General features: G+C 42.3%; 1 protein-coding gene across 1 annotated transcript in view; it reads left to right on the plus strand.

Annotated features, from left to right (window-relative positions):
• LOC124805569 (myrosinase 1-like) overlaps positions 1 to 22,887 on the plus strand; it is a 128,157-nt gene extending 105,270 nt beyond the window's left edge. The window contains exons 9-11 of the mRNA XM_047266135.1: positions 3,451 to 3,585; positions 9,540 to 9,646; positions 22,746 to 22,887. Of these exons, the coding sequence (XP_047122091.1) occupies positions 3,451 to 3,585; positions 9,540 to 9,646; positions 22,746 to 22,887 (384 nt within the window). The remainder of the gene's footprint in view (positions 1 to 3,450; positions 3,586 to 9,539; positions 9,647 to 22,745) is intronic.
• The last annotated feature ends 1,326 nt before the right edge of the window (positions 22,888 to 24,213 follow it).

Raw genomic sequence — 24,213 nt, forward strand, 5'->3', positions numbered from 1 at the left:
TTCTCTTCTTTTCCGATTTTCCCAAAGTCCATGTTTCACAACCATAAAATGTTTTTCTCCAAACATACATTCTCAGAAATTTCTTCCTCAGGGTCTGTGTTTGATACTAATAGAATTCTCTTAGCCCTTTTGCCAATGCTAATCTCATTTTTATGTCCTCCTTGCTCCGTCCGTCGATGGTTATTTTGTTGCCTAGTTAACACAATTCCTTAACTTTATTTACTTCGTGACCATCTGTCCTGATGTTAAGTGCCTAACTGTTCTCATTTACGCTGCTTCGCATTATTTTCGGCTCTCCTTTATTTACTCTCCTCCCATTTTCTGTACTCATTAGACTGTTCATTACATTCAGCAGATCCGGTAATTCTTGTTTACATTCACTGAGGATAGCAATGTCATTAGTGAATCGTATCACTGATATCTGTTCACCTTGAATTTTAATCCTAATGTTGGACCTTTCTTTTATTTCCGTCATTGCTTTTTCGAGGCACCGACTGAACAGTACCGAAACTGGTAGCCAGTCGGCAACATAAGTGAATTACAACTGTAGAATAGAACACTTACTTTGTCAGTATTCAGCAGGGCAAGAGTATCTGATTGTTGTCCACTGCGATCAACTTCTATAAGTGAAAAGAATTGGAATTTATCAAGGTGAGCTCCAGTGGACTTAAGGATTTTTTCCACTTTTCATTCCGAAAAAGAGACAGCGTTCACAAGAGCATTTATTCATTCCTAAATTAGTGGTTTATGGTTTCACTGAGCAAACTATGGGTTGGTGTATTGTTTCTTGCCTCATGCATAGGCATTGGAAATTACCGGGAACTTGATAATTTCATAAAAGACGGTCACTATACGTAATATATGCGTAGTTATAAGCACAGTTACGTTCTATCCGTTTACATCAGTATAAATGGAATCTCCTTAAGGTTAACAATCCATACAAACAAATATTCTAACGCAATACGTGTCATTTACTGCTCGTGAGATTGTTGTTCTTGTGGTCTTCAGTCCTGAGACTGGTTTGATGCAGCTCTCCATGCTACTCTATCCTGTGCAAGCTTCTTTATCTCCCAGTACCTACTGCAACCTACGTCCTTCTGAATCTGCTTAGTGTATTCATCTCTTGGTATCCCTCTACGACTTTTAACCCTCCACGCTGCCCTCCAATGCTGAATTTGTGATCCCTTTATGCCGCAGAACATGTCCTACCAACGGGTCCCTTCTTCTTGTCAGGTTGTGCCATAAACTCCTCTTCTCCCAAATTCTATTCAATACCTCCTCGTTAGTTATGTGATCTACCCTTCTAATCTTCAGCATTCTTCTGTAGCACCACATTTCGAAAGCTTCTATTCTCTTCTTGTCCTAACTATTTATCGTCCATGTTTCACTTCCATACATGGCTACACTCCATACAAATACTTTCAGAAACGACTTCCTAACACTGAAATCTATACTCGATGTTAACAAATCTCTCTTCTTCAGAAACGCTTTCCTTGCCATTGCCAGTCTACATTTTATATCCTCTCTACTTCGACCAACATCACTTATTTTGTTGCCCAAATAGCAAAATTCCTTTACTACTTTAAGTGTCTCATTTCCTAATCTAATTCCCTCAGCATCACCCGAAGTAATTCGACTACATTCCATGATCCTCGTTTTGCTTTTGTTGATGTTCATCTTATATCCTTCATTCAAGACACTGTCCATTCCGTTCAACTGCTCTTTCAAGTCCTTTGCTGTCTCTGAGATGTCGAGAAGAAATTCCTGAAAGACGCATTCGAAAATATTTCTTCCATTTATCTTGTTTTATAGACGTGAAAGCAGTGCTGACTGATTCATCTTTGTGAATAGCGTAGTGGAAGCCTTTATTTTAGCAACGGCCTCTTTGATTTCTTTCCCTGGGCCATTATTAATAAGTAAAGATGTAATTTGCTGTTAACGAGATAACACCAACAGCGCACTGTTCAACATGAATTATGAGAAAATATATGACGAAAACGTCATTATAAAGCTCTTACACATAGTGCTGCTGAATATGTAACGTACACAGGTTGGATGAAAATATGGGAACGCAAAATATATAATCATATTAGACTAATACATTTCAAACAGCTCCCAGTCGTCTGGGAATCCCGTGTAGTTTTCAAGGTTTCAGGTAATAATGATGGATGTGGATAGCCATCACTCACCCATCTCTCCAAAGTAACCACAAAGGATCAATGATAGCCGGCCGAAGTGGCCGTGCGGTTAAGGGCGCTGCAGTCTGGAACCACAAGACCGCTACGGTCGCAGGTTCGAATCCTGCCTCGGGCATGGATGTTTGTGATGTCCTTAGGTTAGTTAGGTTTAACTAGTTCTGAGTTCTAGGGGACTGTTGAGTCCCATAGTGCTCAGAGCTATTTGATCAATGATATTGAGATCTGGCGATTGTGATGGCCAGGGGATATGCGTCAATTCATTCTCGTGCTCATAAAACTACTCCTAGGCGGAGCAAGCTGTATGTACAGGGGCCATCACTACTGGGGAACAAAGATTGTGCCATGAGATGGACCTGATTAGCTACAACGGCCACATAATCCTTGTCAGTAATGTGACCTGGCAGAGTACCGATGGTGCTCAAGGAACACCACGATATGCCTGCACAAATAATCATTGAACCTGCGCCATGTTTCACCCTTGGGACGTGTACTCGACCAGAAGTTGGAAACATTGTGCAACAAACTCATCCGGCCAAATGACTTTCTTCTATTGCTCCTTAGCCCAAATTTTACGGCTACGGCACCACGCTTTCCTTTTACGGGTACTCGTATCACTGATGTGTGGTTTTGGGATTCCATGTCGCCTCGTTTTTCGTCAGTCCTCTTCGACGACCGTCTGCCAGAATCACTCAACACACAATTTCGTCCGAGTAGTGACTTACTGGATGGTACTTCCTTGCAGATTAAAACTGTGTGCCGGACCGAGACTCGAACTCGGGACCTTTGCCTTCCGCGGGCAAGTGCTCTACCACTTGCCCACTTGCCCGCGAAAGGCAAAGGTCCCGAGTTCGAGTCTCGGTCCGGCACACAGTTTTAATCTGCCAGGAAATTTCGTATCAGCGCACACCCCGCTGCAGAGTGAATATCTCATTCTTAGTGGATGGTGTTTGCCCTGTATGCTTTATAAATACGGTGCTTATTGAATCACCAAACACTTCTGCCACCTTGGTTACGGAAGCACACACCATTCTGGCAATTTGCGCACTTTCTAAGTTACTTAACTTCGACATAATGCAACTTCAAGTACACAGAACGGTATTCTGACCACGACTGACACTTGCGATGTATTGAGGACATTAGTCAGACACAACAGCGCAACATACAGGCTTGACTATCATCTGCTTTTACGTTCAAACATGCATTTCTCGCGGTGTTTCCACGTTATTGTCCAACCCCTCTATGTGTGTTACAGGTTTATCCAGAGGGAATACGACTCATCGTAAACTGGATCAACGCCACGTATGGCGACGTCCCCATACTCATTACCGAGAGCGGTTTCTCCGATCTCGGCGAATTGAACGACACCGGCCGCCAGGACTACTACAGGGTAAGAACTTGTGATCGCAAGGCAGCAGAAACCCGATACTACGTAACTATCACTAAGTAAATACCATATGGGAAACCTGCGAAGGGTAGCTGTGTTCAGCCATCCAATAGGGAAAATTCTCTTTCCCCGCACACAATAGCGCTCCACTCCACGCCTGTGTGAGAGTTGTACCTCAAGTGTATCAGCTGAATGTGTGAGACTGAAATGAAAGTGTTTATAGTGTAGTGTCAGATTTAGGTTTTAAGACAAAGAGAGAATGGGAAGGGAGAAGCCTGGTGGCGTCACATAACTGGCTCCTCTCGAACAGCACCAAGGAGGCTGTCGGGTTAACGTCCCCTTCCGACTGACGGATGAACTTCACGCCGTGAGACACTCTAGAGAGGTTCGGAATCTAATCCGAAACATTGTCGAAAAGGCTGGTGATCAGGATTCTTAAGCCATCCCGAAGATTCGAACCGTCAACTTTAAAGTCGAGCGCAGCAGGAAGGCTTGCGTTACACTTCGGCTAAGGTGGCGAGGATAACATGAAAGAAACACAGGTATGTGACAGTCTTATGGAATAAGATTATGAAATAAACCGGTCTGGAAATTAATAGATATCGCTGCGTGTCTTCATATACACGACAGCTATAAACAGGCCTGATCTTACCGACAGTGTCAGTTAAAGACAGAGACTAGTGATCATTATGTTACAGCGGCGATAGTTCGTATGGATAATAAACCTATCACGAAGACTAGGATAGTATTAATGCTGAAAAGAATAGATAGGCAAGAGACAGAATCTTACTAAACGAATGGACGTCATTTATTTTCAAAATAATCGACATGGAGGAATTATGGGGAAAGTTTAAACTGATTGTAAATCGCTTCCTGTATAAGTATATACGTAGTAAGAGCATTAAGGAGGGATGAAACCCCAGTGGTTTAATAACAAAATTCGGAAACTGTTGAGAAAAAAAAAGATCGTTGCTCTCTCGACAAGAGAGAGAGAGAGAGAGAGAGAGAAAAAAGAGAGAGACGCGGAAATTCTATAAACAGATTGGTGTGCAAAACGTACAAGAAAGTCCATCGTCATACCTTAGCCAAAGATCTTGCCGCTAACCCGAGAAAATTGCGGTTCGACGTAAGATCGCTAAGCGGATGTAAGGCTTCTGTCCCATCACTCATTGATCAGTTTGGTGTGGCAGAATACGACACCAAAGGAAAGCTGATTTTTTTAAATTTTGTTTTTCAGGAATCGTTCATGCAAGGGAATCATAAAACACACCGTCGTTTGACCATCACACAGACTGCCGTATGGAGGACATAGCAGTAAGCATCCCTCGCGTAGAGAAACAAGTGAATGAGTAGAAAAAAATTAATCGTTAGGTCCGGATGGAAGCGACTGAAAGAAAAGCGCAGATGATTCTTATATATAAGAAAGGTAAAAGAACAGATACGCAAACTTAGAGACCAATATCCCTGACACCAGTTCGCTGCAAAATTCTAGAAGATATTCAAAGTGCGAATACAATAAATTTCCTAGATACCGAAAAGCTAACGTCCACGAATCAGCACGGATTTAAAAAGCAACGGTCATGTGAAATTCAGCTTGCCATTTTCTCACATATACTGCAAATCATACATGAAGGGGAACTACCAGATTCCATATTCCTAGATTTCCAGAAAGCGTCGACACGGTGCCGTAATGGAGACTGTTAACTCTGAAGAGGGGGTCCCGAGTTCGAGTCGCGGTGCGGCACATAGTTTTAATCTCTCTGGAAGTTCCATATCAGCGCACACTCCACTGTAGTGCGAAAATTCATTCTGGAGACATCCCCCAGGCTGTGACTAAACCATGTCTTTGCAAATATTCTTTCTTCCAGGAGTGCTAGTCCCTCCAGTTTCGCAGGAGAGCTTCTGTGAAGTTTGGAAGACAATATATGAAAAACTGACGGAAAGAAATCTGTGAAGACGGGTCGTGAGTCGTGATTGGGTCGCTCCGTTGGTAGAGAACTTGCCCGTTAACGGCTAAGGCCCCAAGTTTCAGTCTTGATCCGACACAAAGTTTTAATCTGACAGGAAGCTTTAATGACAGATTATTTCGCAGCTTCGGCTTCAACTGACAAAATTTCACGTATCAAATTCGACTGCAGTCCTCAGTTCACAACCTGGTGTACAACAAAAGATCGCTTTTCGGTTTGGAGAAACACAAGTTGAAAACAAGTAAATAATAAAGTAGTAAAGAAGCTTACTGGCAGATTAAAACTGTGTGCCGGACCGAGACTCGAACTCGAGGCCATTGCCTTTCGCGGGCAAGTGCTCTTCCATCTGAGCTACCCAAGCACGACTCACGCCCCGTCCTCACAGCTTTACTTCTGCCAGTACCTCGTCTCCTACCTTCCAAACTTAACAGAAGCTCTTCTGCGAACCTTGCAGAACTAGCACTCCTGAAAGAAAGGATATTGCGGAGACATGGCTTAGCCACAGCCTCGGGGATGTTTCCAGAATGAGATTTTCACTCTGCAGCGGACTGTGCGCTGATATGAAACGTCCTGGCAGATTAAATAAGGTAGTAGTTGTTAACTCTTCCATATAGCTGAAGTTCGAAATAACTTTTTTCGATTTAGAAGGTGAGGTTAATAAGAACATCTGTGATGTAAGTAATGAGTGCAGATAATAAAAGCTCCATAAGATCTCTTGAGTAAGAGTTGTACTTTATGTGAAAAAGTTTTAAGGTATTTCGAAGACTGTTAGCAGGAGAGTAAGAGAGGGAGATTAGAACTACATGCAGTGAACAGTTTAGTATATGGGGTTCGGCAGCAGCCGATAATGATTGAATATGTCTCACAAAAATGCTTCCTAGGCATGAATTGCTGCAATTACACAATTCGTATTAAATTCCAACGACTGAACGTGTACTTAGACTCTTATGACAAATGCATTTACATTGATTAATAAAAATAGTGACCACATTTAGTCTATTAGTAAATTTGTATCGATCGAGCAAGTAATACCACACAGCGTGGTCCCGAGGCTCAGTGGAATAATGATTAAAAGTCTAAAGTTCGATCCCAGGCTAGTCGTAGTTGTATCGTGATTCGGAGTCCATGTTAGATTTAACATTTGTTCAGAGATCTGAGAACGGTAAGGGTATACCACTTTCAAAAGGAGATAAATCATTATGGTGGTCAAACTAACCATTTGGTTAATGACAGCTCCGCCTAAGTATTGATAGTTTCTTTAGCTTTGAATAACAATGGCCTTAAAACCTTGCGACTTATTAAAACTGTCATCAACACAGAAAAGCCGTCAAATTCGTGGACAGCGATATATATGTTTACATCGTGCTGAGCAAACTTTTGTAACCCTGACGCGACGCCATTGTGGCCTAGAGTTTGCGCTCTCAGTCAGGTTGCCAACGCCATTTGGCTCTGAATTATCAACTGCTGAAAGATTCATTCTCTACGATATTAGCTGTAAAGATAATATGAAAGCAATGCATTTTGCAACTACACCACCTGAATACGAGCGTTCTGGCTCACTATTCTGGGCTGCGTTGTGTTTTTGAGGGCCTTCAGTTGAGAATTATATTGTTTATTTTAGTTTACTTTACGAGTAACTATTTTGATTTTTTTCGATTGTGGAGCAGGTGGTACGATTAATATCCGTGCTTGAAGTACAGGAAATCGTATAGACAGCTGATTTAGCGATGTTTCCAAGCATACCTCTACTAATTCAGGCCGGCCGGAGTGGCCGAGCGGTTCTAGGCGCTACAGTTTGGAACCGCGCGATCGCTACGGTCGCGGGTTCGAATCCTGCCTCGGGCATGGATGTGTTTGATGTCCTTAGGTTAGTTAGGTTGAAGAAGTTCTAAGTTCTAGGGGACTGATGACCTCAGAATTTAAGTCCCATAGTGCTCAGAGCCATTTTGAACTAATTCAGATCAACACTGAACCTTAGTCATTCAAAGTTTAATGTTATACAAGAAACTGTACAAGAGCGAATTGGTGAACTGGGTTCATTTGCTGGTCTCCAATCAGCGACGTTTATACAACAAATCCTAAGAATACTATAAAGCTTTTTCATTCCATGACACACTACGAACAAGGCATGAGTGCACACTCTGATGGTTAACAACAGCACGCTACTACCTCTTCCACTTACCAGCTAAACACTGATGATCAAATCTTTTTCCATAACAAGAACCTAGCCGGTGACGTACGGATTCAGCAACGTTTCATTGAAAGGCAGGTTTTCAATGAGTACTGTTACGAAATGGACTGCTTGACATAGTCGGATACCGTTCGTAGTCACTCTTATCTATTTTCCCGACTTTTATTTTACCAACGAGCGGTTGGTGTTGGTGATAGCATCAATTGATCTGAATATGTTACGAGCTCTGAAATTTTCAGTTCTGAAACTAAACTAAATTAGCAACGAGGATCGAATGTGCTTGTTTACCTGGAAGTTATTTATTGTATTTATGTTTTAGATCACGTATACGAAATTTCAATTCACTGTCAGGACTCAACTGACGCATGGGAACCATAACATAAATCTAACAAAAAACTAATTACCTGATGCTTGGGACATAGAGCATGTATACTTTCTCATATAGAGCATGTATACTTTCTCATACGGAGACGTCGACACCGTTTTTTACGGATGCAATTGTATCTTGGAGGCGAAAGATGCACGGTTACTAGCTCAGAAGCGGAACAGTAAAATTTATTTCGTCTTAACGGAAAATGCCAACTAATAGTATGTTATTCTACGGTTGAAAGTCGATAAGCAGAAAATATATATGAAGACAAAAATTGTGTTTTGCGTTGTATTACAATCCAATATACGTTAATTTTCGCACTCTTCTCTTAACTAAAATACTAATAGGTCGAATTCGGAAGAGCGTGATTCCATATCACTGGGTGGTAAACTTCCACGTTCACAACACGCGACTCTACTAGCAAAGATAGTCCACTATCCAAAATTATAACTGATTTTGTGCACGTTGTGAAAAAGAAATATCAGAGATTGGAAGCACAATATTATCAGAAAATGTTACTATGAGTATCAGTCGATATCGAACTTAATTGCTCGTGATCCTATGCAATTTTCTTCGTGGTTTATTCCATTAAACAATAAATTACATATTTTTTATGGTTGTGATGCCACTTAAGTTGCTTCGTGTCAGTTTTCAGTTTTGAATTTTATATTCGCTTTTATAGTGTCTGACTTTATCTGACTAATCATCGCTGTTAACCTCACAGTACTGCGTACTACTGACCCGCGATTTGAAAATTTTGATGCCACAAACAGTGCATAACAGCAACTGATTGTAATGTTGATTTTTGATTTTAAAAATGTTTTGCAATTTTCTATATTCACGTTTTTTAATCACGTTTTCCACTTACTTACAAGTTTGGAATCGATATTTTAATATTTGGTTAACGAGACTATAAAAGCGAATGTATTATATTTTAACAATCCTTATCTTAAATTTTCATGACCTGTTCTGTCGTTTCTGACAACATCGTCACGTATGGTAACATAATATACTAATTTTAACTAAGAATTGTATACAGATATAATTCAACAGAGCCTCTATCAAAATAACATCTTAGAAACATTAAGAAAAGAAATGTTGTCCCCAAATACGTAAAATTTTTTCATCTGCTGTCTAAAATTATATTGCGACGTAACTGTATTAGATTATCGGAACCATATAGATCTAAACACGTCTTCACATTATTGAATGACTGTATTTTAAGGTCTGTTTACTAATTCAAGGACCATAGTAGGCTAATCTGGACAAAATATCAGAACTTTCAGTAGCACCTGTGCCCCAGGAAAAGTTTTGCTACTTTAGCGACAAGTAAATCGGTTAAGTCCGTACAAGTTATCCAGTCTTTGTTATTTTGTGCAACAAAATGTGAGCCACAGTGGCGTAACACTTGTACTTTCTTCTAACACAGGAGTACTTGAGGCAGCTGTCCCTGGCCATCAACGAAGATGGGATCAACGTGATTGGCTACACAGCATGGTCTCTCATGGATAACTTCGAGTGGCTAGACGGATACACGTGAGTACCCTGCATTACGCTCCATGGTGAAAAATTTGTAATATCCTTACAGGAAATAGGTCCCATCTACCGTCACACGTCAGAAAGCTAAATACACAGATGAGCCAAAAACATTATGACCACCGTCCACGGGAAGACTGAAAGCAGCCTAGAGGTGTTTCCGGCATGCGACACGGTAAGGAAAGTATGTAAGTGGAGCAGAGACGATCGGAGAATCGTTCTAATGAAGCTACGGGCCGCAAATGGGGCATCGACAGACAAAGCAAATTTGAGAAAGGGCGGATTGTTATCGCTGGGCGCGTGTGTACGATAATCTTAGAAACAGCGAAGTTGGTCAGTTGAACGCTTGCTATTGTTATGAGCAGTCGATGAGAAGTGGTTGAAAGATGATGAAAGCATCACAAGTGTTGCGCATCCATACCCCTCACAGGACGTAGATGTCTGAGGCTTGTCCGCTCTGTAAACCAGATTAGGCGGCTGTCTGGCAGATCAGGCAACAGGGTACAATTCAGGTGCAAGCACAAGTGTTTCACAGCACACAGTTCAGAGTACGTTGTTGAACATGGGACTTTGCATAAGACGACTGCTACTTGTTCCCATTTTGCCAAAGATACTGTCAATTATGACTGTATTGGGCATGGAGTCATCAAGATAGGACCACACATTAATTGGAACTTCTCGCCTGGTCGGACGAATGATATTTCTCGAAATAAAAGCCGATGGTCGCTTCTGGATACACCGTCACTTGGCTGCTCGCACCGCTCACTGGACCACAGACGCAGGAGAGCTGTGGCTGTGTTACGCTATGGGGAAGATTGACCCAGAATTTCATAATACCTGTGGTAGAAATCGAAGGAACAATGAGTTCTGTGGACTACGTGAATTTTATTGCCAACCAACTGCCCATCTGCTCTCCTTAACGCTTGAACTCTTCCCTAACGCCATGGTATTATCCAGCGGTACAATTTACTGTCCCTGTCACAAGGCCAGAATCACACCACAATGGTTTGAGGACCGTGCTAGTGAACTTGTTTTGTTGTCGGGGCGACCGAATTGGCCTGATCTGAAACCGATGGAATACACCTTGGACATTATCATCGACCTGTATTTTACGGAAATTGCGTGATCTGCGCTTAGATTTCTGGCACCACACACCTACGTACACCTGCTACACAGAGTCACTGCTATATTGCGTTCCAAAGGTGTACCAACACGCTGTTCAGCAGGAGGTCAATATTGTCTTGGCACATCAGTGTATTTTCCTTTGAACAGACATTTTAGAATATTTTCTTGCTAATCCCATCATAACGGCAATTGGAACGTTGTGTGACCATACCATTCTGGCCAAACGCACCTTTAAGTTGGAGCTGTGATAAACACGACCAGTGTCAAACAGGGCACCGGCTAAAGCAACGCTTGACTCTTACATTTTCTCATATGAGCTGAGTACTACGTAGTGCAATTATTTTGACTTTGGAACGGAAGACAAGGTAGTTATAAACTGGTCACATGAGATTTTCCACGTGTTACATACTGCATTTACTGAAAAACAAAACTATGTGAGAATGTCATTACTTTACATTTCAAAATCATACTACGTTACTATAAATACCTAATTCATTTCAGAAAATGAGCCTGTTGTCCTGGACTGGTTAGGTTTCAGATATCTATGTACTGCTCAAACATTTAGAAGCCTAGCGGTTTATTTTCGTGATGGAGCTATAACTGTAGCTAAAATCATCAGAGGTGTAACTAAAATCTGAGATTTTCTTCAGCCTCTTCACGCACGTACAAGGGTCGTTCAAAAAGTAATGCAACATACTTTTTTTCTAAAAGCAGGTTGGTTTTAGTCAGGATTCCAATACACCAAATTTTTCCCTCTCTTTTTGCAACGAAACCATAATTTCACCGTAATCTCCATTCAGTGTGATGGCATCCGCCCCAGGTAGCTGAGTGGTCAGCGCGACACAATGTCAATCCTAAGGGCCCGGGTTTGATTCCCGGCTGTGTCGGAGATTTTCTCCGCTCAGGGACTGGGTGTTGTGTTGTCCTAATCATCATTATTTCATCCCCATCGACGCGCAAGCCGCCGAAGTGGCGTCAAATCGAAAGACTTGCACCCGGCGAACGGTCTACCCGACGGGAGGCCCTCGTCGCACGACATTTATTTATTTTAGTGTGATGGCTTTGCGCCACTTTACTGGGAGATCTTGTAGACCTGCATATTACCACTCTATTGGTCGACCTCGGAGCCAGCGTCTTGCTGCACCAATAACCTCCCTATTATCCAAGTACTGCTTCTTACTGGGCCAAACAGATGACAGTGGGAAGGTGAGAAATCTGAGCTGTAGGGTGAATGAGGAAGAAGAGTCCAGTGAAGTTTTGTGAGCTCCTCTCTCGGACTTCTGTGAGAGCCTGCGGTGTTATGGAGGAGGAGAAGTCCGTTTGCATTTTTGTGGCAACGAAAGCGCTCCTTAGGGTAAAACAATACACTTCAGAGTTTATCGTTGCACCATGAGGGGGTACATCAAACAGAATAACACCATCAGAGTCCCAGAATACCGTCTCCATGACTTTGTTGGCTGAGGGTGCGACTTAGAACATTTTCTTCAGAGAGAGGTAATGTAGCACCACTCCATGGTTTGCAGTTTTGTTTCCGGTTCGAGGTGATGAACCATGTTTCATCACCTGTGACGATGCTCGACAAAAATTGTCACGATCAGTCTGCTAATGCGCAAGCAGTTCCGCACAGACGGCCGTTCGTTGCTCATTATAGTTCTTTGTTACACGGTGAGGAACCCAGCGTGCACACCCCATTGAGTACTCCAAATGATGGACAAGTGAGTAAGCACTACCAACAGAGACGTCCGGTTGTGTAGCGAGATGCTTAATCGTGATGTACATTGAATGTGGAGGATAATAGACAGACAACTTTTCTGCTTCTTTCTGTATGTATTAGGCATTTAGCTCCTATGCTCTCTTGGTTGGAATATTTATCTTTCCACCTCTTCCTTGGTCTTCCTAAATATCACCAGGTAATAAGTCATCGCTACTTTTGATATTCTATCGTCTTTGATTCTTGTCACATAGTCCTACCAGAGTTCCAGTTGTTACTGTGCTCCTTAATCTGTTGCTTTTCATTCTCTGTTCTTCTCTGGTGTCAGCATAGCTTCTCCTGTCAGATAGTGGTTGCCCAGCATCTCCGATACTTGTATTCTTTGTTCATTCCTTTTTGTTACAGTCCATGACTGACTTCCCTTCGTTATGGTTGGTACTGACGTCGTTTTGTAGAATTTAAGTAGCGCTTGTTTCCTTACTTTACTTCTGAGGATTCTGTAAATTGTTTCGTTAAGGTAATTAAATCACTCTACTTTTCTTCGCATGTCCATTCCTGTGATAAATGAGATAGTATTACCTAAGAATTTGAACGAGTTAAATTTTTCTTCTTTCTGCTCGTTTACTGTTATTTTGCTGGAACGTGGCTCTTGGTCTCTCAAAAATAAAAACGTGGTTTACTTATCCATTGCCTAAGCATGTCATCGGTATACATACTAAGAAGAATCGAAGAAAAACTGTGGTCTTACTACAGTTTCGTCCTACTATAGGTTTTACGTTTCTCAGTGGCGATTTCTGATCACAGGTACTTGATTTGTGCTATCTTTGTCCGGTGCAGGGGTGTTCCTCTTTTGTTCACTATCTGCCATAGCTTTTCTCTATTTCTTTACTGAAAGCTTTCACATTGCCTTTGAGTTGTAAGTTTCTCTCTCTTTTGAACTGTGTGTTTCTCAATAATTTGTCTAATAGCAATGTATTGCTTGTGGACGATCTACGTATCCTAAGCCCGTTTGTTCTTGTAGCTGAATATTTTCAACAGTCGCTGCTAGTCTGTGTGTTACTACACTCAGTTTTTAGCAGAGAAATGCCACTTTACTTTTCGCAATTACTTCTGTCTCCTTTCTTGTAAATAGGTATTATTTTAGCTAATGTCCAGTTCGATGGAATTTTCTTATTTTTCCAGCATCTGTTAATTTAACTAAGAAATCAGGTTTTCAGTGTGGAAAATGCTAATTTCATTTGGTCTGTGTTTATTCCATCAGGGTACAACGATTTTCTGTTTTTCATTTTGCACGTTGCATCTTTTAAATCCTTCATTACCATTCTATTTACTTTTCTACCTTCCTCTTCAGTTCACTAGAATCACTAAACGCTTATCACTAGAATACGTCAAGATGCCAGAACAGCCTCCGTACATTTTCCACTCGCAGTACAATTATACAAACCACTGTTCTACAAATACTGACCAACAGCAGCCCTGCCGTATTTTGCCAATTCAAAATCTTTGTCTCACTCTGGTGCCAGCAAAGACTCAATGAATAGCACCAACTACACAGCCCAAGTCGCTCTTATGCACCGCCTTACACTCACCGTAATGGAAATGTTCTTCCGCCGTCAGCTGTTCCAGCCAAAGTATGCTACGCATTACATTCGGCCACACTACTAAAAATCCCACTGCTGTACTGCTAACTTTGCCGACTCTAGGCGAAGCTGTTGAGCTTCCTCCACGGTCTGTTTCCTTTCACTGGCGGTTAGCGACTCCGAGGCCGCTCCGTCGCTGCTCCCATCGTCGAGCAGCGGAGGCGCTCGCCCCGATGCCCATGTGTTGCTGGCGGCCTTAGGCATGTCCCAACACCGAAGCAGGTCGAGCACGCCCCGTCGGTGGCAGGAAAGACGAATGTGCCACAAATCAAGGCACATTACAAGTACTTAGGAATGTGCGTGTTTGTCTGTTTCAGCATGCGAACGCCCCATAGGCTAGACAGCTTTCCGCTGAACAACTTCCGTCAAACAAACAATTGTTATACCCCTCCCCTGCTGCTATCTGCACCATTTTCTGTACATAAATATTCTGTTGCATTTAAGAACAAACTGATGCACTCCATTTTGTCATTCTCATAGTCTTTCTTCTGTATATGTATATTGCAGAGCAGGATTTGTGTGGAGAGAGGTTTGGGCCGGTGTTTAAGGAAATCTTTATTTATTACCACATCTTATGACATGGACTAGCATACAACTTCAACAGAAAGCTCTTAGATCTTCCAGATTTCAAGTCAGAAACAAACAATTTTCTGTCCAAGAATGCCCCTTATTTAAAACGGACAAAGGATAATAATAATAAAGACTTGTTCGAAACAGATTCATATATTTGTTATATGGCAAGTCGACGTTTCAGGGAAAGTATACCAACACTGGTGACAGCGCATCTTCACTGGCCCGTTTAGTGAAAGAGGTTACTGATTACAGTTCTGTCAAACAATAAACATTGACTAGGGATAGTGCACTATCACTAGTGAATGTATACTTTCACTGCCAAGAGGTAAGGAAAGTGAACCAAGGCTGTAATAACAAAACTGTCGTACTTTGAAAATTACATTTATCACCTGTAGTTTGAAAGCATAGTCATATTTATCTAAAATTCATTTATTGCAGCAAGGACGTGCACCATCGTACTTTGAGCTGCACAGCACATTTTTGTTTTTGCGAAAGCATCTTAGAGTCTGACATTTTTGGTGGTAGTTGCATTAGAAGAATCCCTGGCCGTTTCTCATCGACTGAGATGTTTCAACGGTCCTCAGGGCAACAGTTTTCTCTGCTGGAACTTCCTCCTCCGAGATTATTCTTAAAGGGGAATCTTGTAGTCGCTGCCGTCCCTCTTTTGTCCAGATTTTAGTGATGTAGCCTTGTTGAGAAGTGACTCACACTTTTCTGTGTCCATGAAGACAGAATTGTAACTGAGATTTCCCCGTTGTACTCTAAGAGGTTCGTAGAACTTCACGGATTCAACCATAGCCGCCCTGATATGAACTGTAACTGCACTACTATCAACCGCAGCTGCACTACTGTAAACCGTAACTGCACTACTGCCAACTATAGCTGCACTGCTGTATAACATAACAATAACGAGCTGACGACAATTACATTCATGCTAATGCGTGGTAGCATTATTGGACGCACCACCAATAATCTGGGAGCAGCCGTGGTACACCTTCACTAGTGCATAATATGTTGCTGTACAGTTTCCCTAGCCGAGTAGAGTGATGGTTCACCTTCACTTATGGTTTTTTTTTTCAGTTTATGGTGAGCTCTCACTCATCACTGTAGCGATGGTGTACATACACTGGTGAAGGTTCACCTTCCCTGGTCTTCCACTTCCACTATAACATATACATAAATAATTTTCTTACATGGCCCAAGTGACATTACAAACAGGTACCAATCAAGAAACAGTTATGAGAGCTTAATGCTTGGTTTTCAGTTTTCAACATGTAAGGGGCAGTCAAATGAAAACGAGATAGGTGGAACGAAAGTAAGTAAACTATTTATTACTTCAGAAGTAATTGCCATGGCTATTAACACATTTACCCCTCCGTGAGACAAGACAGTCAGTGCCTTCATGAAATAAATTGCGTGGTTGCTTACAGAATCTTGACTGTATCCAGGTGTTCACCTCTTCGTCTGAAGCAAATCGATAACCACGAATTTTTTTTCTTTAGGGCTCCAAAAGTATGGAAAGCGCATGGAAAGAGATTAGGACTGTATGAGGTTGTGTAAGTCCATCCCTGCGAAACTTCTGCGGTGTAGTCGACACAATCTGCCAACAAAATGCCCATCCAGGTGTTACCAAGTTTGTTTCCCTGAAAAGTTTCCCTGGGAAGCCCTTACACATTCTTCATATAGTTCCCATCTCTTCCCATGTTATTTTCATATTTTGGGAGCCCTGAAGGATAAATGTACCAACAGTTGTGGCGATTTCTTTTGAAATAATAAACAGCTTACTTTTTCTATCTGCTGTGTTTTCGTTTGACAGCTCCTTATAAATTCACTACGTTCGAAGTAATACTTAAGTATCTCTAATCTGAACAACACTGGTAGAGCCTCCATCTCGTACACTAAGTACTTACGCTGGGGTACAAGGTGTGTAAACATATGGTTTGTGTGATTGAGTCACCCAAATAACATAAATCTTAATCATATAGGTAAGGCTATAGCGAATGTTAGTGCTAGGGCAACCCCGAGGAATAGTAATAACTTGTCACCTTTCCTGGTCTGCCTGGAGTAAATCTGCCCCTACGTTGATGCATCTGTTTGGACTATAGAAGTCCTGTTGTAGTTAGGTAATGCTAGTAGATGTGCTGTACTCAGAGGTTCAATTAGCGCTATAAAACCTGCTTCCTGGGACTCTCTCCACTCAAATTTTTGACCGTTTTTCCCCAGCAGATTCAGTGGAGCAGCCTTATGAGCAAATTCAGAAATTAATTTCCTAGAGGAGTCGTCCATCCTGACGAACCTCGCCACTGCCTTAACATTCTTAGACTTAGAAACCAGCAAAACAGCCTTAACTCCTTCCGGGTTCACAGTTACTACTCCCGGTGAAACTATATAGGCAAGAAATTACTTATCTGGGTTCACTGCCAGTACCACATCCCGCAATCACCACAGAACGTCTCTCAATTTCTCAAAATATTCTTGCTTATTTATGACTGTAAATAACTAAATCATCATGGAAATGATATAGAGACAAAATTTAATGTCACAGAATATCTTACCGATAAGTTGTGACAGGACTGCAGCTCCAGTGGACAGGCTGGAACGTATGTGGGTGAATTCAATTAAATTCTAGTCAGTAGTAAAAGCTGTCAGCTTTCTGGAATTCTCCGCTTGTGGGACCAGATTGTAGACTTGATTTAAATCCAAAGTCGCAAAAATGCGAGCGGCACTAAACCAACCAAAACAGCAGTGAAAGTCTGAGAGCGGGATCATATGTGAGACGATCTTTTTAACTCACGGAATTCGACCACAGGACATTTGCCTCCATTTGGCTTTGGAACTAAGAAAACAGGGACAGCATAGGGTAAGCCAGAGGGACGAATGGTTAAGTCCTTGGTCTAACAGTTTTTCCACTATGTCCTTAACGTCCTTCTTGCGAGAAAGTGAGTGACGGTGAGTGGGGTTGTGTACATGTACATCCTGACTGATTTCTATATGATATACAGTCAACGATGCTAATCCCAATTTAATGTTTAAAACACATTTGAAAATACTGAGAACAGAATAACAAATTCGGAGGCATTAATTCTAATCGGCCCTCGTGATGACCAAAGGTTTTATACTGCCCATCTCATGATCTCCAGTATCAATGTTGGTTACTGCCATACAAAGTTCCAATTGCTGTCATCAAAACAAGGTAGAATAGTGGCTTGCAGCAGAACTACCTCTTTTTACAAAACCATGACCACTGTTTCCACACAACAATACACTAATCAGGTCCAGGTAGACTCACGCACCCCATGGACTATGTGTATGTGCCACTCCTAGACATGACGTGTGTGTACCGCCTATTCTCGGTAGATGATGCGGTAAGGACCTTCCTCTGACTATAAAACCAGCGCCAGATTCGAGATGGGCAGACATCTGGTACAATACAGTGAATGAGTCACAATCTCTGTGCGAGTACAATAATTAAAATGCAAAAAAAATATCGTGCTCTTACGCACGATGATACCGCCGTGCAATTCAGAATTTCACTGCACACAATTTCTAATTCCTAACCATGTTTGAAAACATCACAACAGTTACCAGCTGACTTCACCTCGCTCAGCACTAACTACAAGATAATTTAGTCTAGCAGAATCTACCAGATGCCCACTAATAGATGTTGGCCACAAAACCACAACACCTGGCTCTCTGCGCAGCACTACAGCAACTAAACTCTCCACTATTCCTGTGGGCTGTTGTCTTCTTATGGAGACTGTGAAAAGATAATTCACTCCACAAGTAGATGAATTCCATGTACGGCTTAGGCATTGACCGTACAGACAGCTGTGGCTGGAAAATTGCAGCTCCACGACGCTCAATGTTCCAGTCTCTCTTACTCACATGCAGACGTCAACGAATCACTCCGCCATACCTGTGGTGCCTTCCACGGATAACTGCAGCCAGCCCCTAGGGCATCTACACCAGTACATGTCTGGAGGGGGCGCTACAGCACGACTCCACCGCCACGACAGTTGCATTTGCGGCTGGCACAAGATAATGTATTCTTCCACTCCTTGCTGATGCCTGCGCACCGTGTGACTCCTTGACAATGGACTCTGGCACAAACTAGTGTGGTTAGCACACGATGAAGTCCCCGGCACCGTCCACAACTTATAATCCGCTGGCACTGTGACCAGCGGCGTTGGCCCAAGTAGATATTGCGTGTTTGGCCCAGTACTGCAGCCTCCTCCTCTGATTCTGCCAAATCTTTGGCCAGCGTGCTGGTGCCCCAGACAACCTCCCCTGTTGCGTAAACGGCTGGCCCCTCTGACGCACTGCAGCATCGTCAGCCGCTTCGGCAGCGGCCCTGTTGCTGGTCCCAGAGAACGTCGCTGGTTTCTTTCCGTACAGTTGACCCTTATTCTGACTCCGGCACTAGCTGATACGAAATTTTTATTTCAAGGCACAAGATGGATGGCCATTTTTCTACGTCAAATAGTGAAATAAACGTTCCCTTCTTCTAATTATTCTTCTATCTCTCCTTCCTCTGTCACCTTTATTCTCTCTTCTATTCATTAATGGTATTTTACCACTTCTTCACGTTACACTATTTCACAAGCATATCTGTTCTCTCATGTCAATGGACTTTTCTTTTATAGTTATTACTGTTTATACTGCATCAAGGTGATAAAAGTCATGGGATAGTGGTATAAACATATACAGAAGGCAGTAGTATCACGTACACAATGTAAAAAACGGGAGTATATTGGCGGAGCGGTCATTTGTACTCAGGTGATTCACGTGAAAAGGTTTCCGAGGTGATATGGCCTCACGACGAGAATTAACAGGCTTTGATGGGAATGGTAGTTTTAGTTAGACGCATGAGACTTTCCACTTCAGACACAGTTAATGAGTTCAGTATTCCGAGATCCATGGTGCTAAGGGGTGCCGAGAATATCACATTTCAGGCTTTAATTCTCCCCACAGTCGATGCCGACGGCCTTACTCAATGATCGAGAGAAGCAGCGTTTGCGTAGAGGTAACAGGCAAGAGACACTGCGTGAAATAACCGCATAAGTCAATGTGGTACTTACGATGAACGCATCCGTTAGGACAGTGTGGCGAAATTTGGCGTTAATGGGCTATGGCGATAGACGACCGGCGCGAGTGCCTTTCTAACAGCATGACATCACTTGCAGCGTCTCTCCTGTGCTCATGACCATATTGGTTGGACCCTAGAAGATTGGATAACCGTCGCCTGGTCATGTGATTACCGAATTCAGATGCTAAGAGCTGATGGTAGTGTTCGAGAATGGCACTGCCACACGGAACCATGTATGCAAGATGGCAATACGACACTGAGCAAGCTAGAGGTGGCTCCATAATGATGTGGGCTTTGTTTACATTGAATGGACTGGGTCGTCTGGTCGAACCGAGCAAATCATTAACTGGAAATGATAATGTTCGACTACTTGGAGACTATTTGCCGCCATTCATGGACTTCATGTTCCCAAAAAACTATGGGATTTCCATGGATAACAATGCGCCGTATCACCGAGCCAATTTGTTCTCGGTTGGTTCGAAGAACGTCGAGCGAATGATTTGGCCACCCAGGTCGCCCGGCTTGAATCCCATCGAACATATATGGGACGTAATCGAGACTGGCTGGTCGGCTGTAGAGGCAACATGGCCCAGAATTTCTTCAGGGGACTTCCAGCGACTTGTTGACTCTATGCCACGCTGAGCTGCTGCACTACGCCGCGCGAAAGAAGGTCCTACACTATACTGTGGAGCATCCCATCGGTTTTGTCAGCTCTGTGTATTTTTGAACAATAGGGTTCTAGCTTCTCCCCGATGCTATTCAATCTGTATATTGAGCAAGCAGTAAAGGAAACAAAAGAAAAGTTCGGAGTAGTTATTAAAATCCATGGAGAAGAAATAAAAACTTTGAGTTTCGCCGATGACATTGTAATTCTGTCAGAGACAGCAAAGGAAGAGCAGTTGAACGGAATGGACAGTGTCTTGAAAGGAGGGTATAAGGTGAACATCAACAAAAGCAAAACGAGGATAATGGAATGTAGTCGAATTAAGTCGGGTGATGGTGCGGGAATTAGATTAGGAAATGAGACGCTTAAAGTAGTAAAGGAGTTTTGCTATTTGGGGATCAAAATAACTGATGACTTTCGAAGTAGAGAGGATATAAAATGTAGACTGGCAATGGCAAGGAAAGAGTTTCTGAAGAAGAGAAATTTGTTAACATCGAGTATAGATTTAAGTGTCAGGAAGTCGTTTCTGAAAGTATTTGTATGGAGTGTAGCCATGTATGGAAGTGAAACACGGACGATAAACAGTTTAGACAAGAAGAGGAAAGAAGCTTTCGAAATGTGGTGCTACAGAAGAATGCTGAAGATTAGATGGGTAGATCACATAACTAATGAGGAGGTATTGAATAGAATTGGGGAGAAGAGGAGTTTGTGGCACAACTTGACTAGAAGAAGGGATCGGTTGGTAGGACATGTTCTGAGGCATCAAGGGATCACCAATTTGGTACTGGAGGGCAGCGTGGAGGGTAAAAATCGTAGAGGGATACCAAGAGATGAATACACTAAGCAGATTCAGAAGGATGTAGGCTGCAGTAGGTACTGGGAGATGAAGAAGCTTGCACAGGATAGAGTAGCATGGAGAGCTGGATCAAACCAGTCTCAGGACTGAAGACCACAACAACAAACAGTTTCCATGTTAAATATAAGACCTACTGTAATAAATATGCAGGATGAGTCAAGACACCACCGACGAAATTTCAGAGGTTATTCAAGGACATTTTCTGAGTATTTTGATTCAAATGACCCGTGTTCTCCAGTGTCTCACTGCAGAGTAATGACATAGTTATGATTTATTCGGTTTTCTTACCAGAATTATATTTTAATTTGTGAAAGTACTTCCACAGCTTGTACACGCACTCACCAAAAATTAGTAACACGAAAGCATCTGGTTACTCGGGGAGTCTATGTATAGATGCAAAACTACTGTGATGTGATTGCCATTCCGGCGGGAACATCCGAGAATAGCGTCGTAATACCACTCTTCCACAGCATTCAATGAACTCACAGACAGGCAAATACCGGTCAACTCCTCACTTATTTACATTCTACAGTGTATTACTGTTAACATATAACCAATACTAAAAGAAACCGAAACAGAATCGAGCAATACAGGATGCTTGTTTGAGGACCAACAATAAAGTAGGCATTACTGTCGTCGACAGCAGCTACAGCGAGTGTGTGGAACGAGTTTGTTTCCAAACCAGACACGGAGCACACACCGTCGACGTTAGCATTATTGCGCAGATATTCTCAATGCTATACCAATAAAAGGGGTACGCTGTCGATGGACGACAGATGTAATTAACCTCACTCAGTCTAATTGAACCACGTTTTTCCCACAAAAATATTATTATTCAGAAAAAAACCTGATACGCACCTTATGCAGATCTTGGCAGATAACGGAGAATTTTGAGAATTAGGCTACATCAAAGTAACATAGGTCTATCGATGGCAACCCCCTCCTATCAATGGACCACTTTCTTATGATTGATACTAGTAGACTTCTCTTGATCAGGAATGCCCTTTTTGTCGAAGCTAGCTGCTTTTAATGTCCTCCTTGCTCCGTCCGTCATCGGTTATTTTGCTGCCTAGGTAGTAGAATTCCTTAGCTTCATCTACCTCGCGTCCATCAGTCGTTAAGTTTCACGCTGTTCTCATACCTGCTACCTCTCATAACTTTCGTCGTTCTTCGATTTACTCTCACCACGATGTTGCCATAAATGGACCGTATATTTAATAAACATATGCAAACTTTTCAGGACACAATAACACTACATTTTTACCAACTAAAACTGAATTCATGATTTCTGACTACAAGTTTTCTTTTCGTACCAACTCTTTAACAATTAAAATTATCTTGTCGTTCATGAAGACGTAAAGAAAAATTTACTGCAACTCTCTGTACTTATCTTCTGTAAAATGAGTGAAAACAACCATTACTAATACTTTCATGTGTCTTACAGAGCGAGATTCGGGCTGTACTACGTCGACTTCGAAGACGACGACAGGCCGAGAACGGCTAAGGGCTCTGCAGAGTTATACAAGCAGATCGTAGCTTCGCACCAGGTCCCCGAGGCTGAATCAACAGCGGCCTGGGGATGGTGAAACAGAGAGCAGCAGTGCATTACGTCGGTGGTTGCACACAATAAAAGTTTTTAAGCAATAAACTTGCAACACTGTTATTAAAGAAAACCTTGCTATGTACATATCATGTCGCTGTTTCATATGGATTGTTACCGTACAATAATAAACTCACAAGGTTTTTTCCCGATAACGCGCTTAATGGAAAAAGGAGATGTTTTTGTTCTTACTGCAGTTATTTTGGATTTAATTTTGATCCTACCAGGTCAGTTAGTTCAGCCTGCGTTTTACATACAACAAGGAAGGTATAGTTCTCGACGATTCTTCTACTTGATACATTAAAGCGATGCTACGTAGTAATAACAGTAGCAATGGTGACGATCGTTGGAATTGTTACTGTGATTTCATCCACCTTCACCCTATGTAGGCTGACTGCGGTACAATCAAGCCGCTCTTCGATCAGTAGACATTATTCTGTTATTAGACCCTGAACACAGAACAGGGAGACATATTTACCATGAATTTAAAATTAATTTAAAAGATGTTCTTAATGGGAGAATGTAAGAAATAATGCTGTCTCCATGAAAAGTTTAAAAACAGTGACAAAATGTGGACAGGCAGTACAGTTGAAAACACTTTATGAACACTAAACACTTGAAAAATATGCGAGACACATACTACTAAAAACGGAGCACTGTGTACTTTCACTGAAATTGGAAGAGGACCCACCCTGGGATGGTAGATTGTTGATGAAAAGAGGGGGGTTGGAAGGGAGGAGAATGGTGGTGATGAAAACTGAGGACTGGTAAGCGCTGGTGACGAGACAAAGAGTCTTTGTGGGGGACAAAGAGAGAGGGGTAGCTGATGTTGGGATATATAAATCTGATAGGAAAAGTGGGTGGAGGTAATCGGGATGGGGAAAAGAAGGGTGTGTGTTATGAGGAGAGCAGGAGGAGGAAGAAGCCCTTAGGGGTGGATAGCATGCGATGGATTCAGAGTCGGTAGCAATGGTATATGTTGGGACAGAGTTCATGGTGTAGGAGAGGAAGATGTTTGACATTCGTTTGGGAGAGAACATGGAGGGTGTGCAGGTGGACGGTTGAGGGTTGGTGGCATGTGTAGATAGAGGCCTGGCAGCACACTAGGATTGGAAAGGCGAGGGGACGCAACAGGATTGTTGGAGTTTACAGATAGTATAGGTTATTCAGAGGTGTTCAATGTGAGTGAGGAGATGTGAGAACTTGATGAGCTGCTAAAGGATCTTTGGGGAAGAGAGGGGAGGCAAAGGGATGCGAATAGCAAGGCAGAAAGTACGGCGTTCGTGGATACATAGAACTTGGGTGAGATGGA

Source organism: Schistocerca piceifrons, chromosome 7 (genome assembly GCF_021461385.2).
Source record: "Schistocerca piceifrons isolate TAMUIC-IGC-003096 chromosome 7, iqSchPice1.1, whole genome shotgun sequence".
Taxonomy (NCBI): Eukaryota; Metazoa; Arthropoda; class Insecta; order Orthoptera; family Acrididae; genus Schistocerca; species Schistocerca piceifrons.